The sequence below is a fragment of the Arabidopsis lyrata genome (assembly GCF_000004255.2).
Source record: "Arabidopsis lyrata subsp. lyrata unplaced genomic scaffold ARALYscaffold_1, whole genome shotgun sequence".
Lineage (NCBI taxonomy): Eukaryota > Viridiplantae > Streptophyta > Magnoliopsida > Brassicales > Brassicaceae > Arabidopsis > Arabidopsis lyrata.
The window spans coordinates 12461430-12482062 of NW_003302555.1; the positions used below are offsets into that span (position 1 = coordinate 12461430).

Below are 20633 nucleotides of genomic sequence, written 5' to 3' on the forward strand. Positions count from 1 at the left end.
AGTTCAATAAACAAGAACAAAACTTGGAGTCTAGTAGATCTTCCAAAGGGAGCAAAAGCAATTGGTCTGAAATGGGTTTTTAAAATAAAACGCAACTCTGATGGAAGCATAAACAAATACAAGGCACGTCTTGTGGCAAAAGGATATGTTCAAAGGTATGGAGTTGATTTTGAAGAAGTGTTTGCACCAGTAGCACGCATTGAGACTATTAGGTTTATCCTCGCTTTAGCTGCGTCAAATGGATGGGAGGTTCATCACTTAGATGTAAAGACTGCATTTCTCCATGGAGAGTTAAAAGAAGTTGTGTTTGTTGTGCAGCCAGAGGGATTTGAGATAAAAGGGAGTGAAACCAAGGTTTACAAATTACATAAGGCCCTATATGGTTTAAAACAAGCTCCGAGAGCTTGGAACAATAAGCTAAACTCTATTCTTAAGGAATTGAAGTTTATCAAATGTTCTAAAGAACCATCCTTATACCATAAACAGGATAAAGATCATCTTCTCATTGTTGTTGTGTATGTAGATGATCTGTTAATCACGGGTTCAAACTTGGATGTGATACTTGAGTTTAAAAGGGGCATGGCAACAAAGTTTGAAATGAGCGATTTGGGAAAATTGACCTATTATCTAGGTATAGAAGTACATCAACATGCAGGAGGCATTACTCTGAAACAAGAGAGGTATGCATCTAATATACTAAGTGAAACCAGAATGGAAGGATGTAATGCGGTTCACTCACCAATGAATGCAAATCTGAAACTGAGCAAGGCATCAGAGGAAAAAAATAATGAAACAGAGTATAGGAGAAGTATTGGATGTTTGAGATACTTGCTACATACTAGGCCAGATCTCTCCTTTTGTGTTGGTGTATTAAGCAGATACATGCATGAGCCCAAAGAATCTCATGGTACAGCACTCAAGCAAATTCTCAGATATTTGAAAGGAACAACAGGTTATGGTTTAACATTTGCTAGAAAGACAGAACCTAAACCTGAAACAAGACTCCTAGGCTATAGTGATAGCAGTCATAATGTAGATGAGGACGATGGTAGAAGTACTACAGGCCACATTTTCTATCTACATAATTGTCCCATTACATGGTGTACGCAGAAACAGAACACAGTAGCCTTATCATCTTGCGAAGCAGAGGTCATGGCTGCAACAGAAGCAGCAAAACAGGCGATATGGTTGCAGGATCTTCTGAGTGAGGTTATGGGAGAAACATGTGACAAGGTGTTACTCCGGATAGATAACAAATCCGCTATAGCACTTGCCAAGAATCCTGTGTTTCACGGCAGAAGTAAACATATTCATAAAAGGTATCATTTTATTAGGGAATGTGTTGAGAATGATCAAGTTGAGCTAGAACATGTTCCCGGGGATGCACAAAAGGCAGACATTTTGACTAAGGCATTGGGACGGATTAAGTTCAAAGAAATGAGGGAACTTATAGGTGTTCATGATGTGAAGATTGGAGATATCAAGTTTGAAGGGGAGAATGTTGTGCAAACTTGATAAACCTTAAAGACTTGAGGCCCAAGATTAAACTAAATAAGTCGGTTTAGTTAATAGATTTGGGATAAGATTTAGCTAGGTTAGGAGTTATCAAATCCTAGTGTGTTTAGGACTTTTGGTTTTATATAAATAGAGGTACCTAGATTGTGGTAACCCTATGAGTTGTTTTGAGATTAAGAGAGATTGTGTAACCTTTGTTTTGAGTAAGTTTCAAAGGTAATAAGAAGAGTTGTTCTTATAAACACAAAGTCTTGATCATTAGGTTTTGATCCTTAGTTCTTAATTCAATAATGAATCTCTCATGGATTGATATTTGATCTCGCGTCTGTTCAAAGAAGAAAGTAAAGAGTGAACTTAGAACGATTAACACCGCAATTTTCAAGTTCGATCATCAAATTGGTGATCAACGACTCAGAAAAAAAATAAAAAACTTACAACTGAATTCTCGTGACAAGGAAAAATAGTAATTTCATTCATGAGATGAGACTAAGCGGAGTGAGTTACAAGACCATGAATTGATTTAAAGCAACAACATAGATTCTGTTGAACCAAAATGCATGTAAAGGCCTAACCAGTGCATAACAAACCCGGTTGACATTTTTCAAGAGAACCATATATATGCCGAGCACGTGAGAAGCTCAAGTTATGAGCAAAGTCGAATCTTGATCCATGACACCACATAAATATAAGGTATCATCATCACTTAGATCCTAACTTAATCGCTCCGCCACAAGCCATAAACCTTTCTTGTTAATCACTTTTTGTTATTTCAAACGAGTCGATTAACTTTTTCATAGAAATTAGTATCTTGAATTATTATTTGTCCTTTATAACTTTGAGATTGTGATGGGAAATAATGTCAGCCCCGTGGCCGACAATTACGCAGCTGATTTATCTCCGTATTCAAGAACCGACTAGAAACCCTATTCGATGATTCCCTCTTCCCATCGCGCTTTTCACCGTTTTTTGTATTTGTAATCATATTTTTTGTCTGCAGCGAGATTATATTTATCATTTTTATCAAACACATGAAGAAATTCAAGTTGAGATTTTAAAAATACAAGTTATTCATTCGATTTATGGGTTTTAACATTTCCCTTTGTTCATTCGATTTGTTATGTAATGGAAGCCATCTCATTTTCATAATTTGAACCTTAAATAAATTCAAAAATAAATCTTCTTGAAAGCTGCTATTTTTATTCAAACGAAATTTAAACAACGTCACTTAAAAGAGATACATCACATAAACCCTCAAGCATTTAACTTAAAGACTAGCTAACATTAATTAAAATTCCAACGCACAATAACACACTCTCTCAAGTCTCAATCTTTTGAACATGACGAAATCAAGAATGCAACTAGAGCATCAAATCATCTTCATTTGGGGCAAGTCGGGTTAAAGGCAAATGGACCAACGTTAAAGAGACCGTATGTGAGCTTGTTGACGACAACCGTACCTTTTCCCGGCCTTCTCTCCGGCTTGAGTTCAGCGCCGACATCTCCACCGAAGAGCTTTGAGACTTTGCTGCATTTGTAGTCCTTTGATTTCACCAAATACACACGACACCCTCTGAAACCGAAGTTCGTCACCGTCTTAGGAGCCAACAACAAGAAGTATCCGTTCTTGTCTGTCAACGTCTCCGCTGTTATGTTCTTCTTGCTCTTACACACTAGTTTCACCGTAGCACCTGCACGAACCCATAAAGAAACAATAACTAATATTCGTTAGATTTGTTTTTGGACCAATGGAACTAGTTGTGTGTTTTTAACTGTTGTTTTGGACTAATGGAAATAGTTGTGTGTTTTTAATTATTTTTTTGGGAAGTAGTGAAGATGTGCCAGACTGTAAAAAACAGTGACTGATGAGTGCAGAAGTGTACATAGTCACTCTCTTGCTTTTTTACCTATTTTCGAAACATTGACTAAATACGTACCAAAGGTCCCACTTGTAACGTTTTGAAATTTGAATTATTTTTCGAAGTATGCATGCGTCATGATTTTTTGAAGGTTTTATATGAAATACGTATTATTTTATAGATATACGTATACAATGTTGAGTAAATGCGAATGCAGAGCCAAGTTGAGTTGTTTCAGAGATTATTATTACTGAGGTATTTATGAGTGTATAAAATAAATAATTAAAGTGAAAGAAATACTAATAATAAATTAAGAAAATAGTTCAAACCTTCGATGGGTTTAGCGCCTAAGAGTGTGTTGAAAGCAGCGTATTTACAGCTTTTGCAGTAAACCGTACCACGAACGGCGACTAGACTACGGTTGAACTTAGGAGGGTAAACTGGCGGCGTAACTGGTGGCTTCGTCGGAGGAGAAACCGGAGGCTTAACCGGAGCTTTGGTCGGAGGGTAAACCGGGGGCTTAACCGGAGGTTTGGCTGGTGGGGAAACTGGTGGCTTGACCGGGGGTTTAGTTGGGGGCTTAACCGGAGCTTTGGTTGGAGGGTAAACTGGTGGCTTGACCGGGGGTTTAGTTGGGGGCTTAACTGGAGCTTTGGTTGGAGGGTAAACCGGTGGCTTGACTGGAGGTTTAGCTGGTGGGGAGACAGGTGGCTTGACCGGGGGTTTAGTTGGGGGCTTAACCGGGGCTTTGGTCGGTGGGTAAACTGGGGGCTTAACCGGAGGTTTGGCTGGTGGAGACACTGGTGCCTTAACCGGGGGTTTAACGGGAGATTTGGCCGGTGGGTGAGGGTGAGGGTGAGGGTGAGGGTGGTGGTGATGAGGAGGGTGTGGGTGGTGGTGGCCGTGGTGGTAAGGAGCAGGAGCAGGAGCTAGAGAAGGGGTTTGAGTCACATGGTTCACTTCTTCAGTGAAGACAGAGGATGTGAAGCACCAAAGTGCTACGAGACTCACTAATACACTCTTACCAATGAAACCCATTTTTTGTTTTGTTTTTTTGGTTAGTGATATGTTTTGAGATTATGAAATGGGTGTATTTATAGGAGGAAGGTTCACGCTTCGAGTGTCATGAGATAACTCCCTTTTATTTGTAAATAATAAATAAAAGTCGATCGACATGAATTACTCCATTATTAGTTACTACTACTAGTACCATTTAGTTACTCTTTTTTGGTTACTCTTTTTTTTTTTTTTTTTCTGATAGATATTCAAGATGGAAAACTTTAGTTATACTAATACAACATCTGATTTCGACAAAAAAAAAAAAACTAAGAGCATGATTAACCATAGTTGCTTAACAATGGATCTTAAGAGTATTAAAATAATAAATTTGTAAAAGTGATAGTTAAGAGATTGTATTTTTGGGTTAAGATTTTTGTATGATTAATGGTAGGCTCTTAACAAGTGGTTCTTAGAAAAAAAAATATTAATATAAAAATAAAATTTATAATTATAGAATATTTAATAATTGTTGCAAATTAAAAAAATTAAAACATATATGAGATACAATTTATAACATAAATAACATAAATATTTTTGTTTTAAACTTAATTTCTGGAATATTTTGTCCATATATGCTCGACCAAATCATTCTTCAATTGTTGATGCATATCTCGATCACGAATCCGAGATCTAGTGGCCATCATATCGACGAGATTTGAAGGCAAATCTGTAGAATAAGTGAAATCCACCCGTGAACTTCCTGCAGATTCCGCTTGTTCGAATTCGGTAGTATCATACAGAGTATACCCATCTCGTTCGTCTTCTACTATCATATTGTGTAGTATTAAACATGCTCGCATAATATTTCCTATTTTGACCTTATCCCAACTAAGTGCCGGATTTTTCACAATGGCAAATCGAGCTTGCAAAACTCCAAAAGCACGCTCGACATCTTTACGGCAAGCTTCTTGATGGGTTGCAAATAAAGATGCTTTCTCAGTTTGTGGAAGTGAAATAGATTGGATAAACGTAGCCCATTTAGGATAAATGCCATCAGTGAGATAGTAACCCAAATGATAGTCGTTCCCGTTGACTGTATAATTCACTTTTGGTGCTCGCCCTTTTAAGATGTCATCAAAAACCGGAGAGCGATCTAGAATATTTAGATCATTTAAAGTACCTGGAGGTCCAAAAAACGCATGCCATATCCAAAGATCTTGGGAAGCTACAGCCTCTAAAACGATCGTTGGTTTTCCAGAGGCACGTGTATATTGTCCTTTCCAAGAGGTAGGGCAATTCTTCCACTCCCAATGCATACAATCGATGCTTCCCATCATACTGGGAAATCCTCGAATCTCTCCAATAACGAGTAGCCGTTGAAGATCTTCTGCATTGGGTTTTCGTAGGTACTCATCTCCAAAGCAATCAATAATTCCCTCAACAAAATGTTCCATGCATTTTAGCGAAGTGGTGTCACCAATCCGGAGGTATTCGTCAACCGCGTCAGCCGCCAAACCGTATGCAAGCATACGAATTGCTGCCGTACACTTTTGTAGTGCAGAGAAACCGTACCTTCCTGTAGCATCTCTTTTTTGTTGAAAGAATGGAATTGTGGAGAGGCGATCAACAACACGCATGAATAATGGCTTATTCATTCTAAAACGGCGTCGAAATAGATTAGGAGGAAAAGTTGGATTTTCTGCGAAATAATCGTTCCATAACTGGATGTGGCCTTCTTCACGATGCCTTTCAATATGGACTCTTTTTTTTCTCGGTTTTCTGGATTGTTGAGGATCACCGTATGAGTACAAAGAATTATCCAATTCTAGCTGGAAAATATTATTAATTTCTTCGTCTAACGATTCGTCGAAATTATCATTGGACGACGAAGCCATTTTCTATGTAGAAAATATTAGATTTTTTTGGTATGTAGAAAATATGGTTTTTTAGAAGTAGAAAATGGGCTACGTTTATGAGATGTTGGTATTGAGTTGTTGGTTTGAGAAGTAGAAAATATGGTTTTTTAGAAGTAATAATGAGATGTTGGTATTGAGTTGAGAAGTGAGAACAAAAAGCACTAATGAGATGTGGTATTGGTTTGAGAAGTGAGAACAAAAAGCAATAATGACTTATGGTATTGGTAGAAAATGTTTTACAAGAGAGAATGAGAATGTGAGATGGTGAGAACAATAAGCAATACATGTTTGATTATATAGCAAATGAATCGCAGGTGTACAAAAGAATATGTGGTGTCTTTAGCTTCTCAGCTAAACAAGCAATCAAAAAAATATGTGGTCTCGGAGAGATTGCCTTTATGTTATCTGGTTCACAATGCGATCCCAAATATGTGGTCCTCTTCAACATGTCCTCTTCTTGTCAGCTTCAACATGTCCTCTTCTTGTCACCTTGTCTTTTTGCTTCACGTGTTGGTAGTAGTCTTTTTTTGTTCTATCCTGCACAAAAACACAAACAAAGACATTGTCTGTCAACAAAGATATCATACACTTGAACACAAACAGAAACACTTAAAGATATCAATGTATCATTAATTATAAACTTCAACAAAGTCTGTTAACAAAGACATCAGACACTTGAACACAAACAGAAACACTTAAAGAGATTTTGATACATAAACAAAAAAAAGATCCACAAAGTCTAACAGAAACTTAAACACAAACACAAAACAAATGCAAGCAAAAAATTCAAAGCATTATCTCTCTAATCAGCTTGTTCTTAAGGTCTTCCTCTATTTCAGTAAGAGGAGTAGATTTTGATAGAAGACTATCAAGCAACCGCCTATTGGTTAGCTCCTTCTTCATTGCATGCTCTTGCTGCTTCATTGCAAAATCCTGTTTCTTTATGTCCCAAATAGTATGTATCCTTTTCAATGCTGCTTGCCCTTCTTCTTCAACAGTAGGTAGATTGTTGGCTGGCTTTTTCCCTTTGGCCTTGGCAGCCTTGGCTGCCTTGACACCAGGAGGACGGGCTTGAGGAGAGTCAGACTCTCCATTGCCTTGGGAAGCTTGGGAAGCTTCTGGACCGTCCTCAGTCATTCTTTTTTTGGTGTTTCCAGTCTCTTTCATTCTCTGTGATGCACACCATTTCTGGTCATGCTTTAATTCTCTCCATGCATGCTCTAGCATGAACTTCTTCTTGTAATCAGTCTCGTAAATCTGATGAGCTAGCTTAATCAAGTCATCATCGTTCTGACCACTTGTCATTTGATTTGTTGCAGCTTGGTACGATCCAACAAACTTGCATACAATCTTGTTAATCTTTGCCCACCTTTGCTTGAAATGGCTTGGCAGCCTCTGTTTCAAAGTAGAAACATTGGGACTAGCTGCATAGTAGGTTGCAATGCGATCCCAGAAAGCAACTCCTCTTTGCTCATTACCTACAATTGGATCTTTGCTTGTGTTTAACCAAGCAGAAATGAGCACCACATCCTCTTTAGAAGTCCACTTGTTCCTCTTTCTTGGCATGCGTGTAGCAGGAACGTTTTCAGCTTCACTTGGTGACCATTGAGAGCTGAAAACAGGGACTTGAGATTCACCAAGATCAATACTTGGTGAATCTCTATCATTGCCATTGGGCTGCAGGAATGGGGTATCTTGTTGACTGGTTAGAAGCTCCATGAAGCCAGCAGATTGATTTAAAGGATTCATGAAATATAGGATGAGCTTCTGAGTGTTTTAGTAGGGAAATGAAAGAGGTGTGGTTTGGGTTAGGTTATGGTCTGCGATTTTATAAGGGATGTGTTTTCTAGTGTGTTTTAGAAATCATAAGTTTTTGTTAGGTGAAAGAGTCAGTTGTGTAGTTAGCAATCAATGCAATAACTCAAGTCTTAATACAAACTTAAACATCAAAGCATTAAACACGCAGCATTCATTAAGTTTGATAGACACATTTCTAGTCAGACTCTATTATCCACTAACAAAACAGAGAAGTGCTTGTCAAAATATATACCCTAATCTATATCATCAATAAAGATGAGACAGTTATCTACATGCATTTATTGAATAATAGACTAAATGTAAATCATCAATAAAGATGAGACAGTTATCTACATGCATTTATTGAATAATAGACTAAATGTAAACATAGTTAAGGAAGAAAGGACAGTTAGTACTTACCCTAATCTCTGGCCTTAATCCGTTTTTCATCTCCTCTGAATTCTGTCCTCAGATTCTTCAATCATGCTCTAACAGATTCCAGCTCCCCAAGTATCTCCATATACTCCTTGCAGTAAAACAGAGAACATTATATTAAATTGAGAAGCATAAAACAGCATGTAAACAGAGAACATTATAATTCCCACGATAATATCACATATGGTGATAGACTGATAGTTGTGCAAAGAACTGATAGACCTCCACTTATATAGATACCTCAAATCACATAAAGATAGATGCACTTGCCTTCAGTACATGAAAAAAAAAACAGCATCATCGCCATTGACTGGAGAAACCACATTTTGAGCAGTAGAAGCTGGAACTGGTTGTGATGAAACCACTGGAAGATCAACAGTTGAGTTAAGTTTGAAAAATCTTCTGTCACCGACACCACCAGCTTTTCTTTCTTAGCAGATTTCTTTGTACATATGACCAACATTACAGTTAGAATAATCCTCATTTATTTTAAGGATGAGTTACGGAATCCCAAACTCTTACCAGTTTCTGGCTTCAGTGTTCCGAATTCGACTTGGGAGACTTCTTCCCGAGAAGCAATGTCTTGATCCATTCACCAGGAGTCTTTCCCATTCTGAAGAGAGCAAGATGGAGTCTGAAAATAATAAGTTGCTAAACGTAGAAACCTGCAGAAGAACAAGCCAAGTTTGTCAATTTTCACAAGCAAAAACACAAGCCAATTCTGTGAGTTTCACAAAGCAAAAGAAAAAAGCTAAATTTTATGAAATTTCACGTTTAACACAGAAAATTTATACAAAGAAAACGAATTACCCTTTTTCCCCAATTCGACGAACCCTAATTTCCCAAATCCGAGTAACCCTAATTTTAAAAACAGATAATCACATCAATTCACACAATCAGAGAGACTTTCCTACCTTTACAAACCGATTGTCACCGATTTTGAATCAAAACTCGAAGATCTGTTGAATTTATCCCCGATATCGTAAGCCACCATTCGCCGATTTGGTGAGCTATTGACGCCCTCGACAACCAGCGTCGGTGGGGTTGATAACCGGAGGTAAATAACGTCGGCTGTTCCTCCGATTTGCTTGAAATCGACTTCAGTTTCTTTTCCTTCTTTGAAATCGCGAAAGATTGAGATAGAGAAGAGAGAAAGAGAGAGAAGAGAGAGAGAAGAGAGAAAATAAATTAAATTTTCTCTGAAACACAGACACGTGTATGGCTCTTAACTATTTCCTTGTGTCTTACCTAAGAAACGATCTTAGCTCAAAAGCTTGTTTGAGATTTATTATAATCATTTAAAAGCTAAGATTTCCTTAAGAAAACATTAAGCAACTGCCGTTAATGATGGTCTAATACAACATCTGAAAAATTGTTACATGCAAACTTTCTACTATTACAACAAAAAAAAAGTCTCAGCTCCCTGGTGAACCAATGTTAAAAAGATCTTAACCCATCTAGGCATCAAGTAAACATTTGACGTCTAAAATATATATAAAAAGGACTAATAACTGTAAGGTTTTTTTTAAATATGATAATAAATTAATAAATAATAGGTGTAAGATTTAGATCGCTATTAGTTGCTGTATTTTAGATCGTCTAAAATATGTCAAGTTGGTGTAGTTTTATCAAAAAGGAATTGTTGAATAACCAAAGATATATAGTCACACCAAATTAACTTTACTATTATCACATCCATCTAAACTGAACATTAGTAAATACTTTAACAAAAATACTAATATATTGGGATAATATAAAATTTAGGAAATTGTTTTATAGCATGAGTAATGGTAATGTTGAATTTGAATTGTCATTATAATTTGTTTTGTGAACTTTTTGTTTTGACATGATATCAAAGAAAGCATTTTGTTTTTACATCCACGGAAACAAGCAAAAGTTTTTGATAATTTTTCTCTATGTATTTAGAAAAATCATAAATGGATGTACGTAATATCAAGCTTTTAATGATTCACATATGAAATAGTAAAAAAATTCGATATAGTCAAGCTCATGTCTAAGCAACTGATTCATGATCAATAGCGCCTTCGACTGATGAGGAGAATTGTATTGATGTGGAATGTAATCCGAAGTTATAAATTGCAAAAAATGGTTTGCATAATTGATTGAATTTTTTGGATTATGTTAAACAATTGTGTTTTGAAAGTAGTAAAACATTGTTTGTTAAAAATAAAAAAAAATAGTGAAACATTTTGATTGGAGAGCATTGTGACGCAGGTCTACCATTCTAAAAAGGTTTTTCAACAATTGTCCAACTAAACATGTACTAGTTTTCAATTATTTTCTATATACTAAGTAGAGAGTCGAAGTGAGTTTGGCATTAGTTATATCAAGAGCAAACAAATCTTTCATTTGATACATTGTGATGAATGGAAACCACATTTTATGTAAAGCTGATGTGGTTTTTCACTATTTTCTCACAATATATCACTGATGACATCTTTTGGAGACTCTGAGCGTAATTGCTGCGTTACATAGCACATGCTGCTCTATTGCTTAAAAATATTTATTTTCAAATCACATTAAACTTTGATCGTGATAACATGATAATACATAAGACAACTCTACAATACAAAAACCACTCATCTCTTAACAAGCCACAATATTCAAGTTTGAATCCATCATTATTGAGATTACTGTTCTTCCAATAGTTAAACAAATTACGCTTTAGATATTTTCTTGTTGTTTGTCTGCATGGTTTTTGTTTTTTTTCTGTGTTAAATTAATTTTAAAACTTCTAAATCGATTCACGAGTAGGTCTTACCCCACCACTTCTACATGATCAGTAATATTCACGAACGGGTAACTTAAATTATTACCGTTGCGGGAGAAATATTTTTGTCCGGAGAGAGACATGTCATGTTACATTTTCGTGTTACCTGCAAAAGTATGGGAAAAATGATAGAGCCAATATAGGACCCACCCCCTATCATTTTTTTTCTTCAAATTAAACCTATCTTTGGATGCTTTGGTCTAACATCTCCCTAGAGATATAACACAATTATGGGCCATAGTTTTTTAAAAGTTTAAATCCGATAACGCGATGATGTATCATTACATTTACATAGTAGACTAATCATTCTTGTCGTTGGAATGATTCTCTTTGCTTTTACGTTTTACTGAATTTAATAAAAAATAATAAATGCGCCCAAAAAAGTATGCATCGTTAACTTACCACATTTCCCTCCAAGAAATATGGCTACTTTCGTGTAGTCTTTGTCCTTACATTTGTGTGTATATAAATTTTCATTAGTAATAGGATAATATCATTGTTGCAAATTTAAAATTTGGTAATTTGATTCCCCAATCTCTGAAGGTTATAAATTGTGTATATATTTCATCTTCAACGTGAGAATACGTGTTATATGTTTTGCCGTTATGGATTATGATGAATAAAAAGTAAAACATTTTCTTTTCTGATATACTTCAAACGAAAACGATAATAAATATAATTAAGAAATAAACTCTTAGACAGACGAATACATACATGAAATATACATATACCCTTAATTAACACTTTTAAGTTTTAAATATATGTTTCATCTTATCCTATTTAATTCATGCTCTTGTTCCCAAGTCTATATGAACGATTAGGTTTTGTTATTAGACCTGTAGTTGTCGGATCTTCACATCAACAAAAAATTTAAGTTCGATCCCTTAAAAGTCAAAACTAATCATGACCAATTGTCGTTATAATACCTTGGTGAAATGTTTGGATTTAATACTTAGTGACGTTTTGCTACCTTTATACTCTCTTCATTTCGTTTTAGATAGAAACACGTAGATATTTTTAAAAGTTTAACCAATCATAAAAAAACTGTATAATATAAATAATTATAAAATATTAAAATAATATATAATTTGTATCGAAACTCAAAAACGTTTTCTATTATGAAACAAAAAACTAAGTCCAAAACCGTATATTATGAAACGTATGAAGTATAAAACTTTTGACCCAAGATCTGCTTTTATTATATAGCTAGGCTCATGATATACAGTATTTATTAGATAACTAAATAATTTGTGCTGTGCTCGCAGAGAAAATTTTATATTTCGAATATTGATCCAAATCGTTAATACATGATAGTTCATAATATGATAAATCCTACGTATATACTAGCAATGTAATTTCATTAGTTATTGATTGTATGATTGCCTTATTGGCTTGTTTATATATACTTTTTCTAAGTATAAGTTTTTTAGTTGGCATATTTGCTATATTCAAATTCCCTCTGTTTTATATTAAATGTCGTTTTAGCCTTTAAATTTTTTTTTAAAATAAGTGTCGTTTTGTGTTCTCAATGTAGATGTTTGGTAAAATTTTCAGTTTTGTCCATACTAATTTATTGTATTAACCAATGAAAAAATAATAAAATATATAGATTATAGGTAAAACAGAAAATTTAATTGTTTTCTTAATATGTGTGTAAAAACCTTAAACGATACTTATTATGAAACAGAGGAAATATATGCTTTATTACCAACTCGATTATGAGGTGGACATTTTAACCAAACCGAACCGAACTGACCCAACCCAACCGAACTCAAACCAACCCAAACCAAACCCAAGCTTAGACCCTAACCGTTCGGGTATGTTTCTTCTCAACCCAAATGGGTCGCTTCGGTTCGGTTTAAAACCGAACCGATATCCCAATATGTTGATTTAAATAATTAGTTAATTAGATTAATAATATTATAAATAACTAAATATATAATTGTTCATTGAAATTATTCTTTTCATGGTGAATTATTCAATTTAAATTTGTTGCTTAATTATTTTAAATATTATCAAGTTCAATGTTCAAAGTTGAAACGATAATGAAGTAAAGAATTTTGGTTTGTTATATTAATTAATTTTGTAAACCGAACTAAAACGAATCGAACTAAAACCAAACCGAACATAAACTGACCCAACCACAAACCAAACCAAACTAATTTCGGTTGAATTTGGTTAGAATTTTACAAAATCCAAATAAACTGAACCGAACCAATCTAAACCGAACCCGAAGCTAAACCGAAATGCCCACAGCCCACCGCACTTGCGTTCATACATAGTTTCATAGTCCACATATGACATATATATCACATGATGACATTTAATGTCCAATTGAATTCCACGCTTCCTACTTTTTTTTATTTAGGAATTTACGTACTTGGGAGTTGGAATCCGTTATAGTTTAATGAAACTATGATTTAAAAAATGGGTTATAACTGTTTTAAGGAATTTTTTAAATGTTATTGTCAGTAAATTCACTCACTCGGAGTCTCGGACTACTATAAAATTTTAAAACTATACATCTACAGCAAAACTTCTACTGTATAAATTTAATATTTTCGGGGGCATAGTAATTATATTACAAATATTAATAATCATTCAATCAATATTTTTTATTTTAAATAATATTTTGTTTTCAAATTCATTTTTAGTGTCAGTAGTTCTAGCAAATTTCAGTTTTCATTTTTGACTTCAAATTCAATTACCCCTGCATTTTTTATTGTGTTGTTATATATTGTCATAGTATTTTATTCAGATGTGTAATGTTTTTGAGCTGATTAAAGTTAAGATCTTAGAAAATTTTATTTTATCATAATTTATAAGTAATAACCAAAAAATGTTTTGTTGTATTCGTATCCAACGCTAAAATGTAGAATTGTTTTATGATTTGTTGTGCCTAGATCTTGATGTCAACTATTATGAGTTATGACCGAATAACTATAAGTCAACTAGCTTTTTATTAGTTTATTATAGGTGACTTAGGCATAGATGAGAAAATTGATGAAAAAAAAAAAAAAAAAAGGCATAGATGAGAAAATCAAAATACAGTATATCTGAGAGAGTGAGACTTATATATTTACTAATAGCGAAACTAGCTTCTCTGCTCATGTATTCACGTGAAATTCTGCAATCATCCTTCGGAGCAAAGCCAGGAGCATATCCTGGAGAACAGCAAGATTATTAAATTTGGATATTTTACATTTATTTCCCAGATCTAATTTTAAAATGTTATGTTTAAAATCGATAGCGTGTAAATCCAAAATAAAAAGATCACTAGATTTACGTTTTAATCTAATATATTACTCCCTCCGTCTTATAAAGATAAATTTTTTTAGAAATTTCACATTTTTTAAGAAATAATGTATAATGATAATTTTAACCTTTTAACCTTATAACATATTTTAAAGAGTATATTATTTATTGTTGTTTACTAAGGTAAAATCGGTAAACTATTTTAAATTTGACATTGAAAACACAAAACTTCTATCTTTGTGGGACAATTTTTTTTTCTAAAAACTTCATCTTTGTGGGACGGAGAGAGTATTTGTTATAATTTTATATAAAAAATCGGGTTTGTAGTTACTCAAGATCAAGTGGATATCAAACATGTAATGTCATAAAATATGCATATACAATTTGATTGTAGTTTGTAACATGTTTTTTTTGCTAAAAGTTTGAAACATGATAATGTACTAATTAAGACTCCATATAGATATTTTTAGTGTCAAATTTACTGATAAATTTGACGCTCATTTGGATAAACTTTCGATCGGATTGTCAGATCAAATTAAGAGTAACTCTTAAGAAATTTGGTTCCACAGCTAAATGTATATCATTTACCGAAGATAATTAATCTTGTGGATTCATTTTGAAGTGAATTCTATTATTTACAGCATAGTATCTACATATCAAAATATCAAATTGACTAGGTTATGATAAGAGGTTGAATGTCATAAACTTACATGTTTTTTCTTTCACAAAAACGATTGTAATTTGTAAATTATACCTACGTGTTGCATGAAATTTTTAGCTCTATTATTTTCGGAGGTTCAGTGTAGTGTCCCAGGTAAGGGTTAGACACTTAAGACTATTGGTTTTGAAGTGTATTAACTCTGTTGGGCACTTGGGCTATATACTTACAGAGTATGGGCTACGGATATAACTTATAAGAGCTCGGTATATGTACAGAGTATATTAGTAATAGTTTTGGGCTTGGATTATAATCTAGGCTAGGCTTAGAGGATTGGAATTACAAAATCTGGGCTAGGGTTTAGGGAATCGAGGCCTCATAACTTATCTTGATTTTCTAATTACCGACTGGCGACTACTAAACTAATGGGCTTACATTTTTTGCTGTAGAAATATGATTATAGGTTTATTTGCTGTGGCTGTAGATTTTATTGCTGTAGAATTTTGGCTATAGAATTTAAAATTTGGAAAGTTGAAAATTATGTGCTTTAGGAAAAAAGGCTTTTTACAGCCAAAAAAGTAAATTAAAGAAATATTTTGGCTGTGAGAAAAAAAAGGAAAGCCAAAGCTTCTAAAGCTTGATTGGATGTATTTCAAATCTTTAGAAATTTTTTTGCTTTGTAAAGACTCTAAAGCACTTGCCAATCAGGTCCTAAACTATGCATCATCCTTTTTAAAAAACTTGTAGGTGCCGACCAAAAAACAAATGAAAAGAAAACTTGTAGGCGATACTGTTCATCGCGTGTAAGGCAAGGCATTTCCAAGTTATATTATGGTTAAATACTTAAATGTGTAAATAGAAAGCAAAATGATTTTTTTTAAAGAAAAAGAAGATATTTACAGAAACATATTATAAACACTATTTAATTTTATTTTTCTGAAAAAAAATCATTTTGACAAATTTATTAGTAACATATTATAAACACTATTTAATTTTATTTTATTTTTTGACAAATTAAATTTCAAAAGTTATCGACAATTCTTACAAGTTAGCTATGAAGAAATTATTTGGACGTTATAACCAATCCAGCACCTATGTCGTTGCCTGGCGATTAACTTGTCACGGAATTCAACTAATTGGTATATAATCCCAAAAATCCATATCTCTAATTACTATATAAAAAGCTTTATACGGTTTTTACTAATAAGATGTCGATAATCTCTTCCGGGTAATAAAACTCATAATGAAATTTTTTGTAATAAAAAAGTAATACTGAAGACAAATGATCATTTTTCTTAATTAAAAACTTTAATACATTGATAATTAATAAAAACACTCTATAAAGCAATTATAGATATGAATCTCATGTTGAATATCTCGGATACGATGAAATATACTATCTTTTTCTTTTAATCTCTCTTGTATATCTTAAGGTCTATTTTCATAAGGGGGTAGCTATATGAACTTGAGAACTTCCACCATATCACCACCACTCAAAGTCGTTAAAGCTCACTTGATCATCGGACGAACCCATGTACGCGTGATCCTCAGGTGGCACTGAGGACGTGGCTTGATGGTACTGAAGATCAGTGGCGAGGTCCATGAGATCGTTAGGGATGGGATAGTGATCATTTAGATTTCCGATGAGCATTGCAATGGAAGCTTCCTCTTCGTCTCTTGATATGTAATCAAGCATTGTGTCTTCGTAGTGGTTTCTTTCCCTCGACTCATTTTCTCTTCCTTCATTTTGTTTTCCCGAATTCCCATTAATGGCGAAGTACTGTAATAAGAACAAGCGATTACACACACACACACACATAAGTCATAAGTCCTAATCAAACCTACTCAAACCATAATTATTTTTTAGCAACTAAATCAAACCATAATCATAAACTCTAAATTAACCATTTTTTTATTATAAACTCTATATAACTTAAATATGTTTTATACTATAACATGTATACACACTCATCTCATTTTCTTTCACTATATTTCGTTCTTTAACAATCCAGCTTTTACAAGATTTTATACCTTACCATATAAGAACAGTTATCATTGACAGAAAAAGGTCAAAAAGGCAATAAAGTTTTGTCTGGATGCTTAACAAACTCAATATCATGACCACTTTTTAAATTTCCAAGTTTGGACTACTAATTAATCATTATTTAACTTCTTTTTGTCTTTTTTTTTTTTTTTTATAAAATTAAATAAGGAAATGAAGTTAATAGAGAGCTCACGAGATTCTTGCTTTCGTCCTCGTATATTGTTAAAAAGTCTCCCATCTCTGCTCCATTTTGCTTCACAAATTCTCCTTTAGTTATCACCACAAAAAAATGAAAAAGTAAATCATAATTAAAAGTAGTTTTACAGAAGATTTTGTACTTTTGAAATACTATTGGAGCTCCTTAATTTACCTGTGTTCTCGAGGACATACATTCTGCTCTTGTTATTGGACCAAAACCTATGTCATTAATACAAACATTTAGTCTTCTAGTTTACTTTTCCCAATTGATAAAAAATCAAAATTTTAAAATAAGTATGAAAACCGGTAACCAAAAAAGCCACTAAAAGTTGAGCATGAAATTAAGGTTGTTAATTGGGAAATGAAAAATGGATTAGAAATTGCGACTTATTTACTTGTATTTGAAAGACCAAGACTGCATAGAGAAAACATCTCTCATCTCTAGAACGATTCCTTCTTTATCAGATAACTTCGGAAGATTTGCTTCTGCATCTCTCTGCATTCCAAAGCCATGATTCACGTATTACTTTCTTACTAAGAAAAATAAGAACGATATATTTCATTAAAATAAAATTAATTAAAGTTTAATAAAAAACCAAGATATGTAAAATCTTTTCCATAATGATTTTTTGATTTGTTTACTCTCCCATAATGGTTTCGAGGTAAACCATTTAAGGGACAATTAAATAGGAAAGGCATATAAACGAGTTTACATTTTCTTCAACCCAATTTTACTCTAAACTCATTTTAAATTTTTCATTTTATCCAAATACAAATAACAAAACTTAGTAATTCATATTTTTCATTGAAGGAAGAAGCTGTATAAATTTAAGATATAATTTAAAAATATAGTTCAAACATAAAACTATAACATTTAAATTAATTCCTTACTAAATTAAAAAATCAAAAATATTAAAATTCGTACCGAAACCAACCAAAATTCGATTAAACAACTTTATTTCAGTCCACATTTTCTTCTCATGTTTCATATTCATCTTGTTTTCGTGTCGTTACTTAATTTTAAAGACGTAAAACGTTTTATTGGTTAAACAGAAAAACAGTTCGATAAACATATTATATAAAATTTGAATGTAAAATGAAATGTGTAATAAATACTCTGTGAAATTGAATAATGAGAGAATCTGTGGCCGCAATGATTTTTGTGCTTTCGTTCCACAAATCTCTTTTATAAAATGATGGAAATCTAATCCTGATGAAATAACTTTATTTTTACATGGGAATGTGTTTTAAATTTTAAATTACGTACGTGATTGATGATTATTATTTCATCAAATGCATTTCATTTCTCATTATACAGTAACAGAAAAAATAGAAAATACTGAAAAGGAACTGAAATTTTTACCAGGTATGTGTTAGAGAAATTAAAATAAATTTTAAGAATTCACATACCTTTGGTAAAACTATCCTCCCGAGTGACCCAACATCGCTGTTCTTCAATTCCTTCTCACACAAAACCCTAAGCTTCTACAACCAACAACCAAACAATATAAAACAATTAAAAATTGTATCATAAAATATTATATAATCAAAATCGTATATATTCATATATTAACATGAAAACCAAAAAAAACCAAAAAAAAATCGTATATATTAAAAAATTGGGACCAACAAAAAAACAAACCTTGTTATCAAATGTGGACTGTTGGTAGCTATCTTTTTTGTCGGAGATCTGCACGTTATTTTTCAAGTTAAGCATCATCACCTGTCTCTTTGAATCAACCAACTCACTTGGACTGGAATTAGGGCTAGAGTTGTTTCTTGATCTGATCATCGCGTTCTTTCTGTTGATCCTTGCCATCTTCGTCATACGCGGATCAAGAAAACCACCTCTCTCTTGCCTCAAACAAGGATTACCAACCAGAGAACCGAATTCACTTCCGGTTTTCGTAACCGGGATCTGAGGATAACCCTCCGAGAAGTAAACGGGCTGAGGATTCGTCACCGCCGTCATCTGCTCCACCGGGTATGAATAAGGCGGCATCAAGTGATGAGGCTGAGCCAGGTGATCATAAGTAGGGACCGTTGTGAAGTGCGAACGATTGTTGTTAAGATCCATAGAGAGTTCTTGGACAGAGTTTGCGTTAGAAGAGGAAAAGGGCAAGAAGTTATCCATTTTTCCGGGCAGAGAGAGAGAGATGAAGAGAGGTATGAATGAAAAAAAAAAAGAGAGGTCGTTGGGGAGATTGATTAGGAGAGAGCGAGTGAAGAAGAGACAGATGTTGGAAAAACACAAAAGGAAAACGAGTCAAAATGTTGCAGATGGTTCAATGTTGCAGCTTATGGGGATACCCATCGCACCACTCACACAAGGAGAGAGATATGAATATATAGAGGTTAAGACATATACATACACTAGTACATATGTATATGTGGCGCCAGATTGTGTTTGAATGGTTATATAATGGCTTTTATGGCACAGAAGACCACGAGAAGGTCATTGGCTATATGTGTTTTTTCTCAGAGGGAGAGAGAGAGAGAGAGAAGGCTCTTTATTTTATTTTGGAGTTCCTTGGCTCACTCTTCCTTGTATATATTAACTCTGTTAAGGTCCTAATGACTATATATAGTCAAATCTATACCTTAATATGCAGTTCAAACATTGAAAAAACGAATCTTTGTACTTTTAGAAATGGTTTATCATAATAAATTTAGAGGACACTCAATTAATAGCCATTCATGTTTTGTATAAACTAAATTTCTTTGTAATTAATATATTTTTGTCGTTTTCGCATATTTTAAAACTTAAAATTTTCGTATTCAAATACGACAAATCCATTTAATTTTAGAAATGATATTATATTTAACATAATAAATTTTTCCAAAACTACTTTAGTCGTTATTCGTATTTTGTAGAAACTCAATTAATCGCCATTAGTACTTTTAAAAAAAAAACACTTTTAACATATTTTGGAAAAAGTTTTTTTTTTTTTGAGAAAAATTATTATGCACTAGAATTTACAAGAATTAAAAAGTTGAATACAATAATAATTGAATTATAGTTTTAGAAATGGTATGATATATAGCATTATATATTTTGCGAAACTCAATTAGTAGCAAACTAGCAATTCATGTTTTGTCAAAACTAAATTTCTTTGTCATTATATTTTTTGTCGTTTTTACATATTTCGAAAAAGCGGTTATTATATTA

At 33.3% G+C, this 20633-nt stretch overlaps 2 protein-coding genes across 2 annotated transcripts; both read right to left on the reverse strand.

Moving 5' to 3' along the window:
• Positions 1-2690: 2690 nt before the first annotated feature.
• LOC9329579 (non-classical arabinogalactan protein 31) lies at positions 2691-4555 on the reverse strand. Its single transcript, XM_021014160.1, has 2 exons — positions 3701-4555; positions 2691-3203 (listed from the first exon to the last, which is right to left on the reverse strand). The coding sequence occupies exons 1-2, from the start codon at positions 4407-4409 to the stop codon at positions 2893-2895; spliced, it is 1020 nt and encodes a 339-aa protein (XP_020869819.1). The 5' UTR covers positions 4410-4555; the 3' UTR covers positions 2691-2892.
• An 11940-nt stretch (positions 4556-16495) lies between these two features.
• LOC9329580 (B3 domain-containing transcription factor LEC2) lies at positions 16496-19944 on the reverse strand. Its single transcript, XM_021010909.1, has 6 exons — positions 19107-19944; positions 18875-18949; positions 17860-17960; positions 17637-17683; positions 17460-17533; positions 16496-17002 (listed from the first exon to the last, which is right to left on the reverse strand). Exons 1-6 carry the CDS (start codon positions 19596-19598, stop codon positions 16706-16708), a joined length of 1086 nt encoding a protein of 361 aa, XP_020866568.1. The 5' UTR covers positions 19599-19944; the 3' UTR covers positions 16496-16705.
• Between the last annotated feature and the right edge of the window lie 689 nt (positions 19945-20633).